The sequence below is a fragment of the Bos javanicus genome, chromosome 25 (assembly GCF_032452875.1).
Source record: "Bos javanicus breed banteng chromosome 25, ARS-OSU_banteng_1.0, whole genome shotgun sequence".
Classification (NCBI taxonomy): Eukaryota; Metazoa; Chordata; class Mammalia; order Artiodactyla; family Bovidae; genus Bos; species Bos javanicus.
The window spans coordinates 1,826,495-1,839,663 of NC_083892.1; the positions used below are offsets into that span (position 1 = coordinate 1,826,495).

The following is a 13,169-nucleotide window of genomic DNA, read 5'->3' on the forward strand; positions in this document are numbered from 1 at the left end:
GACTGAGACCCCAGGCCTAGGAACCCTAAACCCACGAGGCAGGCGGAGACTCAAAGGTGACCAGCTTGAGCCCCACGACCGGCAAATGCAGACTCTCATGTCCAGTGTCTTCCAGCAGTGACAGTTGGTCCCAGGCAGGGCTTCGTGGGGAGCTCAGAGAAGGGATGGGGGTGGCCGATGTCGCGGTGGACACCCTGACTCTCTGTCCAGTCTGCCACGTGTCTTTGATCTGCCTCCCTTGTGGCTCCAGCCCCTTCTCCCCGTTGTGAGGACTTGCCTTTCGGGTGCTCGGCTCGTGGAGCTGCACTGAAGTGGCTGGAGCGAGCATCTCGGGGCTGGAGGGCCCTCTGCTCAGACCCTCTTGGGGCAACTGAAGCAGCAAGAGCAGCTATGAAAAGGGAGACTACTCACCTTTAGCTTCAAATTTCCCTATGAGCTGGGCTCCCATCGCCATGGCGACATTGGACAGGAGGCAGGAGAAGAGCTTCTGGCTCAGCGTCATCCAGTTGTACCGAGGAGCGACGAAGAAGTAGGGGATGTAGGAGAAGAAGTAGAGGAAGCCGCCAATGGCTGCTGCCATGTTGGCTGTGGATGGAGAGAGGGCAAGACCGGCGTGTGCACCCCCAGCACCCCCTGGGGCACCAAGGACCCATCCCTCGTGCGAGCCGCCCGACCCCAGCCTGACATTGGCTGGGGACCGAAGTTCAGTGCTGGGGGGCCCCCACTCAGTCCACAGCCTCTTCCCTTGTTGGGATGCCTAAGCTGCAGGGAACACCACTCCACCTGGGGCGGCACGTGTCTGCCCCATCCCAGGGACCCCAACGTGACTGCTCCACCCTCTCCCACAGACCCGCCTCCAGCTGCCTTTACCTGATGTGACCAACACTGAGCCCTGACTGCCCACTGCGCACCCCCAGCCCTGCCCTGTCTCGTTCACTCATTTGGCCCACAGAGACTCGTCGGACCTGCTCAGTGCCAGGCCCTGGTCCAGGCACCAGGGAGGCAAAGCCCTCCACTTGGGGAGCTTAGGACCAGTGCGTACATAGCTGGTGGAACTGGGGGAGCTTAGGACCGGCGCGTACATAGATGGTGGAACTGGGAGAGTTTAGGACCGGCGCGTACATGGCTGGTGGACAAGAAAGCCAGCAAGGCAGGGATGCTGGGTGGGCACAGCCTGCGAGGGGCAGCAAACCGCTGACCCGGGACAAGATGCACCCTGGGCTGGGGGCTGTGACTGTAACCAGGTGGCCAAGGGAGGCCTGGATGGGCAGGTGACACGTGGGAAAGACCTGAAAGAGGCCAAGTGTCCACAGGTGCTGGGTGGGGAGACAGGGGGCTTTAGTCCACGCAGTGACCCCCACAGACTCCAGCATTAAGAGTTCTTTATGCCCAAAGATCTGTTGAGGACATCAGGGGCTTCCCTGGTGGTCCAGTGGTTAGGAATCTGCCTGCCAATGCAGGGGACGCAGGTTCGATCCCTGGCTCAGGAAGATCCCACATGCCTCGAGATAACTAACCCCGTCCACCACAGCGACTGAACCTGAGCTCTGGAGCCCGTGAGTCACAGCAAGAGAAGAAGCCACAAGGAGAAGCCTGCTCACAATTAGAGAAAGCCTCCGTGGAGCAGCGAAAAACCCAGTGCCACCAAAAACAACCAAATAAACAAAATTGGTTAAGGCGGTAAATTTATATGTATTTTACCACAATAATAAAAAAAAAAGAAGTTAGTTACAAGACATGAAGGGCAGCCTGAGAGGCTCCGAGTCAGGTTTAATAGGAGAGATGGGGGAATAACAGGGCACAGTCGGACAGATGATGAACTGAAATGAAGGTCTGAGATCCTCAGATCCAAACATCCACACAGAAAAACCAGACCTAGACCATTAGCAGCCTTCTTCCCAGCAATAAGGGAAGCCCCGTGGCCACAAGCTAATGTTATCAAAGTGCCAAGGAGATGCTTACACTCCAGCTAAACAGCCTTCGGAAGTGAGGGCAAAACAGAGCTCTCTTGGGACACAGAAAGTCAAGGAGAATTAACCCCTTGCCGAGCTTCACTGAAAGAACTGTTCAAGGATGTATGCCAATACTTAGAAAGCTGAATGTGGAGGAGGCGCAGAGTAAAGAACACGTCGGCCCCTGGGTCATTTCTGTTCAGATGCCCTCAGACCCCTGAGCCTCACTCATCCCAAGAGAAACACCGCCGTCTTCTGAGCTGGGGATCCCCTAAGACAGGACAACTCACCTTTGCTGAAGAAGGTGCTGACCATGAAGCTGAAGGAGATGGAGGAGACGGCAAAGCAGGCCAGGAAGACCAGCACCAGTGTGGGGTCGCTGTGCGCCAGCACCGCCACGTCCTTCTTCACCTGCGCGGCAGGGGCAGCTGGTGGCGGGGGACAGGGACACAGGGCCACCTCCGTGCCCTCTGCGGGGGCAGTCTCCACCATCGGAGCTGGGACGGGCAGGAGGAGGTGCCACACAGTGCTCCCTCCCACCAGGGCGGAGTCTTGGGGGTCTCCCTGGGGGTGCCACGGATGTCTCTGCCCACCAACCCCCACCCTGGACGCCTTGCTTTTCATGTCAGACTCCCTTCTGGGGCCGCGCTCACCTTGACACAGAAGAGCAGGGTCATGAAGGAGACGGCGACGAGGAGGAGGAGGAAGAAAAGGAGGAACCATGCCGTCCAGAGCAGCCAGCTGCTGAGCCCCATCATACGCATGTACTCCTGGGGGTGCACAGGATCTGCTGCACTTGATCCACGCTGCCTCCCCGGGCCCCAGTGCGCCCCCACCACGCCACGCCACGCCAGCCCTGGCCCATACAGCCGTGCTCGCGGCCACACGGGGCTGATTTGGCTGAAACTAAGATTAAAAATCCTGCTCCTCAGCCCTGCCTGCTGCAGGTGCCCAGTGGGCCCACAGAGGGGGTGGACCCAGGCCCGTCTATCTGTATGGACCGCGCTGCTCTCGGGGATGTGGGACCAGGGCCACCTCTCCTGGTGAAGTGTCTCTCCTGGGCCGGCAACCAAGCAAGGCTGATTTCCCAGCTTTCTACTCACAGTTTCAAACGGCGTGAAAAATGGGATGATTGGAACAGTGGCCACCCACACCCCCACCGCTTGGGCTCAGTGACCATTCAGCGTCTGGTCATGCTGGGTCCATCTATGTTATCTGGGGGCGTGTACACATGCAAACACCTTCTCCTGAACTGTGTCCTCGTCCACAGCTGACTGCTTCAACACTGCACCATTATCTTAAAGTTATTTAGGCGCCAAGAGAACAGGACCCACTTCATGAGTTCCCTGAGCCCCTCGTTTGCAGCAGTTTAAAAGCTCCAATAATCACAGAGTTGGCACTGCTGAGAATACTCTAAACGCCCTTCCACTGGCACTGCAGACATTGCTAAAGGGAGTGCTATGCTGTGCTTAGTCGCTCAGTCGTGTCTGACTCTTTGCAACCCCATGGACTGTAGCCCGCCAGGATCCTCTGTCCATGGGGATTCTCCAGGCCAGGATACTAGAGTGGGTAGCCGTGACTTCCTCCAGGGGATCTTCCCGACCCAGGGACTGAACCCAGGTCTCCTGCATTGCAGGCAGATTCTTTACCTTCTGAGCCACCAGGGAAGCCCAAGAACACTGGAGTGGGTAGCCTATCCTTTTCCAGGGGATCTTCTCAACCCAAGAATCGAACCGGGGTCTCCTACATTGCAGGTGGATTCTTTACCAGCTGAGCTAACAGGGAAGCCCCGCTAGAGGGAGAACCTCACGTAAATTCTGATGACTGGCAGAATTAGTGCTGGGAGCTCGCAGGGGACGCAGCTGCGTCCAGGTGTCTGCAGCTACGTCACATCAGTGAGGTGCACTTCATACACCTCCCAGGCCCCCACAAGTCTGCCCAGCAGCTGGACACTCCGGCCGCCCTTGATTACCCCCAGAGTTAGCTTTCTGCTCGCCACATAGGGGAACGTTGACCTACAACGTTGGGGAACGTTGACCTACATTCTCAACAGAAAGAGGATGCAAGCCACACACATAATTCGGAATTTCAGCAGCTGCATCAAAAAAGTTTAAAGGGAGGGTTTCCTGGCAGCCCAGTGGCTCAGACTCTGTGCTCTCACTGTTGAGGGACTGAGTTCAATCCCTGGTCAGGAAACTAAGATCCTGCAAGCCGCATGGCATGGCCAAAAAAAAAAAAAAAAGTTTAAAGCAACAAGTAAGATTAGTTTCAGTGATATGTTTTACTTAACCTGATGTATTCAGAACACTGGCTTTTCAATGTTCAGTCTTTAACATGAAAAGTAAAAAACTGTTAGTTGTTCAGTCATGTCTGACTTTGCAACCCCATAGACGATAGCCCACCAGACTCCTCTGTCGATGGGATTCTCCAGGCAAGAATACTGGAGTGGGTAGCCATTCCCTTCCCCAGGGGATGTTCCCGACCCAGGGATTGAACCCAGGTCTCCTACATTGCAGGCAGATTCTTTCTTGTCTGAGCCATCAGGTTAAGTCTTTAGTGTACAGTATATGAACTACGGTGCTTTATCAGGGTGGTAAAAATCTGGATGGACCAGGCTTGATTTCAGAGAAGCCCAAGATGGGCTGAACCTCGTGGGCATCAGCCCCATGCCCAGCTGCCCCGGTGACCTCAATGCCCAGAAACTGCCCAGGCCGGACAGCAGGACTAAGGACAGGACCGCCTGTGGCTGCACAGAACCAAAACCCAGGGTCCCTCCAGGCAGACACAGAAGGGTTACCTTCAGCTTCTTCTCCTTCTCCTGCACGATGGCCCGGATGATGCTGAGGGAGGTGTAGGTGAAGCTCAGCATGAGCAGCAGTGGAAGCTGGTACTGGATGGCGACCAGGAAGGGGTCGGAGATGAAAGGTGGGTAAGGGAACCGCTTAGCGATCACCGTGAGCTTCTCGAACAGCTGGTGCGCAGAGGCGTTGGCGTGGTAATGCATGATGGCCCTGTCCACCGCGTGCTGCACGGCCAGGAAGCCCTCACGGATGTAACCTGCGTGCAGGGGCAGAGGGTGTTCTGGCTTGTGGGGGCGACACGCATGGGGGACATCACATCCCAGTGCAGGTGCTCGGAGCACTGTGGGCACCGAGCTGGTGACGGGCTGAGGTCTCCTGCAGGCCTGCCGTTCGCAGGGGCCGCTCACTCCTCTCTGGCTCCTGAGCCCTCCCTCGACCTTCCCAGCCATCCAGGCAGCATCTCTCTGACCGGCCTCCATGTCATCACATCTTTCTCTGTCTCTCTTCTGCCTCCCTTGCCTGCTTTTAAGGACCTACTGAGATAATATTTATCGACAATAGTCTTGTTCCCTTGAGACCAGCTGATCAGCAACATTCATTCCCATCTCACAGGGAGGCAGGATCCACAGACCAGAGGCCAGCGCTACACAGCTCTGTGCACTCAGTGATCCTTCTCTGCTGGCCCTGACTCCTCACAGGAGTCCGTGATAAAACTTTTACAATGAAAAAGAGAGGGACGATACATATTCTGGTCCAGAGCAAGGCCTGCTAGGGGCTGAGCCTACGGAAGAGTGGACACAGCCTCAGAAGGGCGGCCTGGGTCCCTGAGGTCCGAGCCCCGGGGGATGTGGGGTGCAGGCCTGGGTGGCGTGGGCACCCTTGTCCCTAAAATAGTGAGTGATATTTGGAACACCTAATGTCCTCTGACACCAAACTGTCAGCTGCCTCTAGAAAACAGAAAAGCAATTCTATGCCCACCCCCTGCACAAGGTCATCATGTCTGCCATCTCCCTTGAGAGTAAGTGGTTTCATGGCTGCGGTAACAGCAGGCGCCCAGTGAACGGTACCCCTTGCTGTGTGGGGTGGCGGTTTAGTTCTTGTCTTTACGAACACCCTGCAGAATAGGCAACACTGTCCTCATGGGACACACAGGGCCACTGAGGCCCAGGTGTGGAGCCCCCGCACAGCAGGAGGGGCCGCAGCCAAGATGGACCCTGGTCTCCTGGCTTGAAAGCCAGCGTCCCCCAGGAAACACCCTGCCTGCCTCCTGCTCACATGTGGTTCCCCCACGAGGCCACGTATGCTGCTGCGGGGTCTTCACCACCACAACCTCTGTGGTTGCTCAACACTGACGAGCAGCTACCCTCTGTGATCAATCATGGCCCCACAGCTGAAATTTTAATGATCATAAATAATGCTGTGGAAAACATCTTTGTGTATTTGGATTTTCTCCTTTCAGGCTATTTCAGGGGCTGTGTCTTTATCAGGGATCAGGGGTCTAAGGTATGGACACTTGGGGGTGGGCTTGGGGACAACCCTGGCCTAACTCATGGCAGGGGGTGCGGTGCTGTGTGGCAGCTTCACGTCCTTTCCACGCCTCTCGGGATCTTCGTGGGTTTTTTAAGCTGATGTGGCCTAAGGAGTCCTTTATGACGCAGGAAACATTCACCCTTCATCATTTGCTGCAATGTTTTCCCAGTCTCTTGTTTTAAAATCATTGTTCTATCTTTTCCTTTTATTTTTTTTTTTAAGCAGATTTAAAGTTTGTACACAGTGAAATCTGTCATGCTTTTCCTTGGGGAACTGCTTCCTCTATTGCTTCCAAGCTTAGGAAATTGTCCCCACAAACAGGAGGGACAGCGCTGCCCTGGGTCACCGTGGCCAGGGTTTCCTGCCGCTGGCCATAGGCAGTGGGTGTGGGAGCTGACATGGCTTCTCCTCCCCACTCGGGGACCTACTCGGGGCTCCACTGTGGGGCCTTATACACTTCACCCTGCCTTGCTTGTCCCAGCTCCACTTTCTGATTTAAACCTTTTCCCTGGAACTTTAGCCTGGTGACAGGGCCCTGGCCTCTGAAATGCATCTCCAGAGGCTGGCCGCCTCCTGCAGTCCCAGCTCTGTCTAGGGACATTCCTGGGGTCTTTTCATCAGACTCTCTAACAAGTTCTGCCTCTTGCAGACCTAGGAATTCTACATTCTTTGAAACACCCAGGATGCTGCCTGAAGGTCTTAGCTTGAGGGCAAAGCCTAGTCCTGGAGCCCAGAAACTCAGTTTTAAGATGGGACCATGGTCAGAGGAGACAAACAAGTCAACTACACGTCAGAGTTCCACTGGATAGACCAGTCCACGCCGTGACGGGACAACAAGCCGAGATCTGACTTCTGCAAACACTCCACTGATGCAATGAAATCGTGGACACTTACACAAGGACCACAGAGCTTACAAAACCTATAAAACTGTACACAGAGAAGGGCAGGAGAGAAGGGAAATGCGGAATCTACCCCTAAAGACCCTGTGCAAATCGAAGCTCCTTAAAAACAGAAATATGAAAGCCCACGTCTCCTGGAAACAGACAGCCTTAGATGTTTTTAAAGATTATTTTGGTCTCTCAGAATCCAGGCTTACTGGATGTCTTCCTTCTACTGCATGCGTGCAAAGTCACTTCAGTCTTGTCTGACTCTTTGTGACTCCATGGACTGTAGCCCGCCAGGCTCCTCTGTCCATGGGATTCTCCAGGCAAGAACACTGGAGTGGGTTGCCGTGCCCTCCTCCCGGGGATCTTCCCCACCCAGGGATGGAACCCTAGTCTCTTACGTTCCTGCATCGGCAGGTGGGTTCTTTACCACTAGTGCCACCTGGGAAGCTCCCGTTCTTCTGCAAAGAAGATCTAATACTCATAAAAAATCTTCCTCCAGGGCTTCCCTGGTGGCTCAGTGGTAAAGAATCCACCTGCCAATGCAGGAGACACAGGTTCGATCCCTGATCTGGGAAGACCTCATATGCCATGGAGCTACTAAGCCCAGGTACCACAACCACTGAGCCTGTGCTCTAGAGCCCAGAAGACACAAGTACTGAAGCCTGTGAGCCTAGAGCCTGTGCTCTGCAATAAGAGAAGCCACCGCAACGAGAAGCCTGGGCACCGCAAGGAAGAGTAGCCCCTGATCGCCGCAACTAGAGGAAGGACCACATGTCAACGAAGACCCAGCACAGCCATAAACAAATAAATAAGATTATTAAAAAAACCTTCTTCCAAAGAAATGCAGAGTGGGTTCCCCCACGTGACTATCACCAGCCAGCACCCGGGGAGGGAAGAAGGCCCCTTGAAAGTGCTCCTCACCAGGTTCTCCGCCATCAGGGGACGTGGGCTCCCTGGGTCCTGGGTTTGGGAAGAGTGGAAAAAGGGAAGTGGTGTGCCATCCCTCTGTCTCTTTCAGGAAAAAGGAGCCTGTCTGAGTCCACATGTAGTTTCTTCGTGTGTAACTGAAGCGTAAGTGGTATTTTACCTGCAGAAGTAAAGAGAAAACCAAGCGTTGTCAGGGGTCTGGCCAGAGGAGCAAACGTCCACGTCCAGTGTCAGGGGGCTGGGGGACCTTTGTTCCTGTGACCTCAGCACTACCCCCCCAACAAGGTCTGGGTCTCAGGAGGTGGGAGGGAGTGGTCCTGCTGGGGCACAGGGAGCCCGGGGGCATCTCTGCACCACCCATCACCACCCTCCTCTGCGTCACCAATGGGAACTCCACCTGTGACGCACCACCGCTGACCAGCAGGCCTCCAGCGTAAGGCTGGGGATCCGATGGCTTCCCAGCCTTAATGCCGGCAGGGGAACCAGAAAACCTTTCTTTCTGTTTGTTTAAACGTGTGACTGAAGTTTTAATGCTATGTGGCACCAAGTTCCAAGTATCTGTGGCTTTCCTACTTGTCCTATTTGATTCTGTCCAGGGAGATCAGTAATGCCTTTTACAGAACAACGGGACAGTGGGGCCACAGCGACAGTCCACAGCCACTGTCCTCAGGCGAGGCCTCTAAAACTTCTGGATGCAGGGGACAGTCACATTTGTTCCCAGGCAGGCAGAGCGTCTGTGGGTGGGGAGGGGGCCATGACCACCAGCAGCCTGGCTCCTGGAGAAGCAGCTGGTCTCTTTGGGGCTGGGGTCCTCACCGCCAGTGGCAGGGGGTCCCGGCTGTGGTTGAAGGTGTGCTCAAACACCAGAGCGGCCAGCACATTGGTGGAGCGGTTGTCGTATCTGATGTAGTCCTCGAAGTCCTTCTCGGAGGTGAAGCCGCGAGCTATGGGGAGAAGGGGCGCCTGGAGTTGCCCAATCGCCTGCTCTGCTTGAAAAAACTGCACCTTCAGATCAAGGACTAAAACTCCCAAGTTTCTCTAGCACTTTATAAACCTCTCCTAAGACTCCAGAAGGCTTTTGTTTCTGGCAGAGATGGGCCGCAGTGAAGACTGGCAGAACCTCACCATCCAGGCGGGGCCTGGGCTTCGGGAAGCTGAGAACCGGAGCTGGGCCGGCAGCAGCGCTGAGTGGTGACCGGCCCCTCTCTGGGGGTGGCTGCCCTGCCCTGGATTCTGCAGCCCACCTCAGTCTCTCTCTCAGAACCGTAACGGTGGGCTTTAAAAACCCAAGGGGGTGTGAACATATAGTCTGTTCAGGGATCTCTCTCATCCAGACCGCGTTCCACGTGAAGGATTTGACTCTTAATCCCCCAGGGAGGAAGCAGAAACCTTGCCCTAAGTGCTGGCTGCACTGGACTGTACAGATCAAGGGAGAGCGGTGCCCAAACCAAGGGCAAGAGAAAAGGGGAGATACTCTCGGTTCTGAGAGCACAGACCTAATGAGGGCGGCTGCACGTTTCCTGGGGATGTCCCTTAGTGGGCTTCCTGCTGACCTTTGTCAGAGCCGCCCTCACCAAACCACATCCCAGGAGAGGTCCCTGGCACTGGGCACTGGAAACACGCCTCGCCCTCGTGACAAAGAACTTCTCTGGGGTACGTGGATGCCATCCCCACTCGAACAGCTGGGGGCTGCAAACCCTCACGGCCCTGGTTCCTGCTACACCGAGACTCCACACGGCCGAGGGATTCGGGCAGTGCGGCCACGATGGGGGCGGCAGGGTCCACCCAGCCGCTGCCCGGCTCCTGCACCACCAGCCCTGCCCTGAGGCCCAAGCCTAGCAGCGCTCCGGACCCCGCCCCCCGCGCCCCAGACACCGCACCTCGCAGGTTGATCACCAGCGCCCTCTGCACGTTCTCCACCACTGTGCGCACCGCCTCACTTTGGGATGGGATGTAGGCCAGCTCCCAGGTGGCCCCCGGCGGGGGGAAGCTGAAGAAGAGGGGCAGCTCTCGGATGGACTGGCTGGGGTAGAGGGTGGCATTGGGCACGTTCTCTGACTGTATCTTCAGGCGGAGCCAGATCAGGATCCCAGAGAACAGCAGGGGCAGAAAGAGCTCCAAGAGGGTCACCAGCACCTTCCGCTTCTGGGGAGAGACGGGACTTCGGGGTGAGGGAGAGCACCAGAGCCCCTCCCACCGATGCCCCTCCACCAGGCCCCTCACCACCCCCTCAGCTGGAGGTGGAGGGCCCCGCAGCCCCTCCCACCGATGCCCCTCCACCAGGCCCCTCACCACCCCCTCAGCTGGAGGTGGAGGGCCCCGCAGCCCCTCCCACCGATGCCCCTCCACCAGGCCCCTTGCCCCCAGCACCCACAGAGCTGGGCCCACCTGCAGAGTATAGTTCTTCCAGAGCAGCAGCGCCAGCTGCCTGAGCACCGCCATCCTCTCTGGAGGGGCCGCTAGTCGTAGATCAAAGACAGGGTCAGGGTGTTGGTGAGACGAGAATGGTGTTGGCGGAAGGTGGGAGGTGGGGGGACAGTTGGTCCTGAGACACAGATCCTCAGCACCTGTGTCCCAGTCTGACTCAGACCAGCTCCGGGAGGAGGGGGCGCCAGGTCTGTTCTGTCCTGTTCTGTGAGTTCCAGGAACACACGCCCTGTTAGGAAGCTGACTTAGTTTCTTTTGGAACCAGCTGCACCGTGACCACCAGAGTGGCAATCGTGATTCACACGTTCTCTGCAGTTGATATGAATGTGCTGTCTCTCTCTCTTTTTTTTTTTTTTCATTTATGTGGATATGCCGGGTCTTAGTTGTGGCATATGGGATCTAGTTTCCTGACCAGGGATGGAACCTGGGCCCCCTGCACTGGGAACGCAGAGTCTTAGCCACTGGACCACCAGGGAAGTCCCTGAATGTGCAGTTTCTTGGCCGAAACTCAGACTGATGGAATCCCAGCCCTGACACTTTACTCTCCACCATCCTAGGACAGTAAAAGCAAAGTCAGCTCAGAGTCCTGGCTGTGGGCTGATGTCTGAGAGCTGGAGAGGGCTGTGGGGGAGCAGTGAGGGCCCTCACCCGGGAGCCGACACCACAGGACACAAAAGTGGCCAGAGGGCGCGTGCTCTCCCGCCTGGAGCCCTAAGGACCAGTTTTTCCTGCTTTAACTGTGAGCAGTGGCCTGCGGGCCTCCACCTGACAACACTGATCACTTTCCTCTAGAGAGAATCTACCTAAGTCACTTGTGAAAGTTGATATTTTTTCAACTGGAGGATAACTGCCTTACAATGTCATGGTGCTTTCTGCTGAACAAAAACGTCAATCGGCCGTAAGTATACCTATGTCCCCTCCCTCTTGAACCTCCTCCTACCCCGAATGTTCTAATTTAAATCCAGCACACGGAGCTGGGAGAATCTGATGCGAGATGGATCACCAAACACAGAGACAGCAGAAACAAGAACAGAGGCTTATCAAGCTCTCCCTAGATTGAGGGAAATCCGCTTTCTGAGACTGCAGTGTGAGAAGCAGAGACACGGTGCCACACCAACCTCTAGAGAAGGAGGGGGTCGGAGGAGCTCAGGAAGGCCCCAGGGCGCCCGCGGCTAGAAGCACGTGGTTCCAGAAGCCGAAGGCATGAAGGCCGAGGCTGGAGCTAAGGTGGGCGGTGAGGCCAGCAGAGGAGGGCGGCCCGAGAGCTCCTGGTCACCGTCCACGCCAAGGACGCAGCTGGAGCGCAGAGGGGCCCTTCACAGCTCCAGGTCCTGCCTGTGGGGAGAAGCGCCCATGACTCACAGCAAGAGTCCTGGGTGTGACCAGCCGGCCCCACACTCACACGGACCCAACACCGCCCATCAGGAGGGTCAGGACGTGAGGGAGACTCAGACAAATGGCTGGAAAATCCTTCCCTAGTTAACCCACTCCAACACTACAGCCCAGAGAACCCACCTCCAGACCCAGTGCTCACAGAGCGAGAGCTCATTTGTTTTCTGAAACAGCCAGTTTTACTTCTGTCTCTAGTTAGTTGAAAATCATTTTCAGGAAAGCTCATTTTTAAATTAAACTCTTGCTTTAAAAAAAAAATGTGGCTGTCCGTATCTGTCTAATGGTAGTTCCTCAAAATGTATGCTTTAAAGGGCACTCAATAAATATTAATAGAAAACACAACTGCGAGAAGTTATTTACAAATTAACTTAAAATATGGCTTTTCATTAACCGCACAGTTAAAATACGAAGCGATTAAAGCTAAGATAGTATGAAGTGCTATTAAGCAGCAACTTAGTAAGTCATCCGAATTCTTTTAGAATTAACAAGCTGGAAAACCTGTCTTAAGAGAAATCGTAGACCATTAATAAAAGAGTAGTTGTGTAGCGTTACCCACGAAGGCCTGTGGTCTGTGAACAGTTTCAAGAACTGGTTCAGGCTAAGCTGGGGAAGGGGTGCCTCCAGAGGGGCTGGTCATCCGCACGGCTGGCTGACGGGCGCCTGGTGAGGCCAAGACGATTGCTCCTTGACCAAGAGCGGAGGGTGAAAAGGTCACAGTTCAAAGACGTCTTCTGGACAGAGGAGTCAATGACTTCCTTTTCTGGAAAGGTCTGGCCAAGAAAGGACATGTCCCCAGGCTTAATCCCACCTCTCCAGGAGCAGGGGGGCTGGGAAGGCAGAGAGACAGCCCGTCCAGCTTCCCATGAGCAGAACCCCGGACAGCGGCGCTGGGGAACTGACCTGAGTCCCGGCAGTGGCTCCTGGCTGAGGCCTTCCTCTGGGGCTACGGGAGGTCTGGCTGGGAGGAGGTGGCCCCGCGCGAACGGCTCAGGGGTGGGGCTGGCAGGCTTCTGGAGTGCAGGGGGCTGACCTTGGAGCTCGGGAGCACGGACGCCTCATGGGACATCGGGAGGGGCCCGGGGCTCGCTGGCATGACGCTCCGGCACCTTTGGGCAAATGGGGGAGGGGGTGGGCGTCAGGGCATAATTCAAAAAATAAAAAAATAATCGTAAAACACCTCACTGAGTTAGAAAATCAAAGTGCAAAAGAGATCGCAAGCAGGTTTACTTCAGCAGAACCAAATACTATCAAAG

The 13,169-nt window shown here is 55.6% G+C and overlaps 1 protein-coding gene across 3 annotated transcripts in view; it reads right to left on the reverse strand.

Annotated features, from left to right (window-relative positions):
* Window positions 1–13,169, reverse strand: part of ABCA3 (ATP binding cassette subfamily A member 3) — a 41,326-nt gene that overhangs the window by 20,943 nt on the left and 7,214 nt on the right. The window contains exons 2-12 of one of the 3 annotated variants that reach the window (XM_061400845.1): window positions 12,817–13,022; window positions 12,469–12,686; window positions 11,643–11,859; window positions 10,486–10,556; window positions 9,978–10,242; window positions 8,914–9,041; window positions 8,092–8,257; window positions 4,750–5,009; window positions 2,606–2,722; window positions 2,243–2,363; window positions 412–585 (exon numbers count right to left, since the gene is read on the reverse strand). In XM_061400845.1, coding sequence (XP_061256829.1) covers window positions 412–585; window positions 2,243–2,363; window positions 2,606–2,722; window positions 4,750–5,009; window positions 8,092–8,257; window positions 8,914–9,041; window positions 9,978–10,242; window positions 10,486–10,539 — 1,285 coding nt within the window. In that variant the 5' untranslated portion in view covers window positions 10,540–10,556; window positions 11,643–11,859; window positions 12,469–12,686; window positions 12,817–13,022. Of the gene's footprint in view, window positions 1–411; window positions 586–2,242; window positions 2,364–2,605; window positions 2,723–4,749; window positions 5,010–8,091; window positions 8,258–8,913; window positions 9,084–9,977; window positions 10,243–10,485; window positions 10,557–11,642; window positions 11,860–12,468; window positions 12,687–12,816; window positions 13,023–13,169 lie in introns of all 3 variants that reach the window. The other 2 variants (XM_061400844.1, XM_061400843.1) reach the window with 2 other exon arrangements.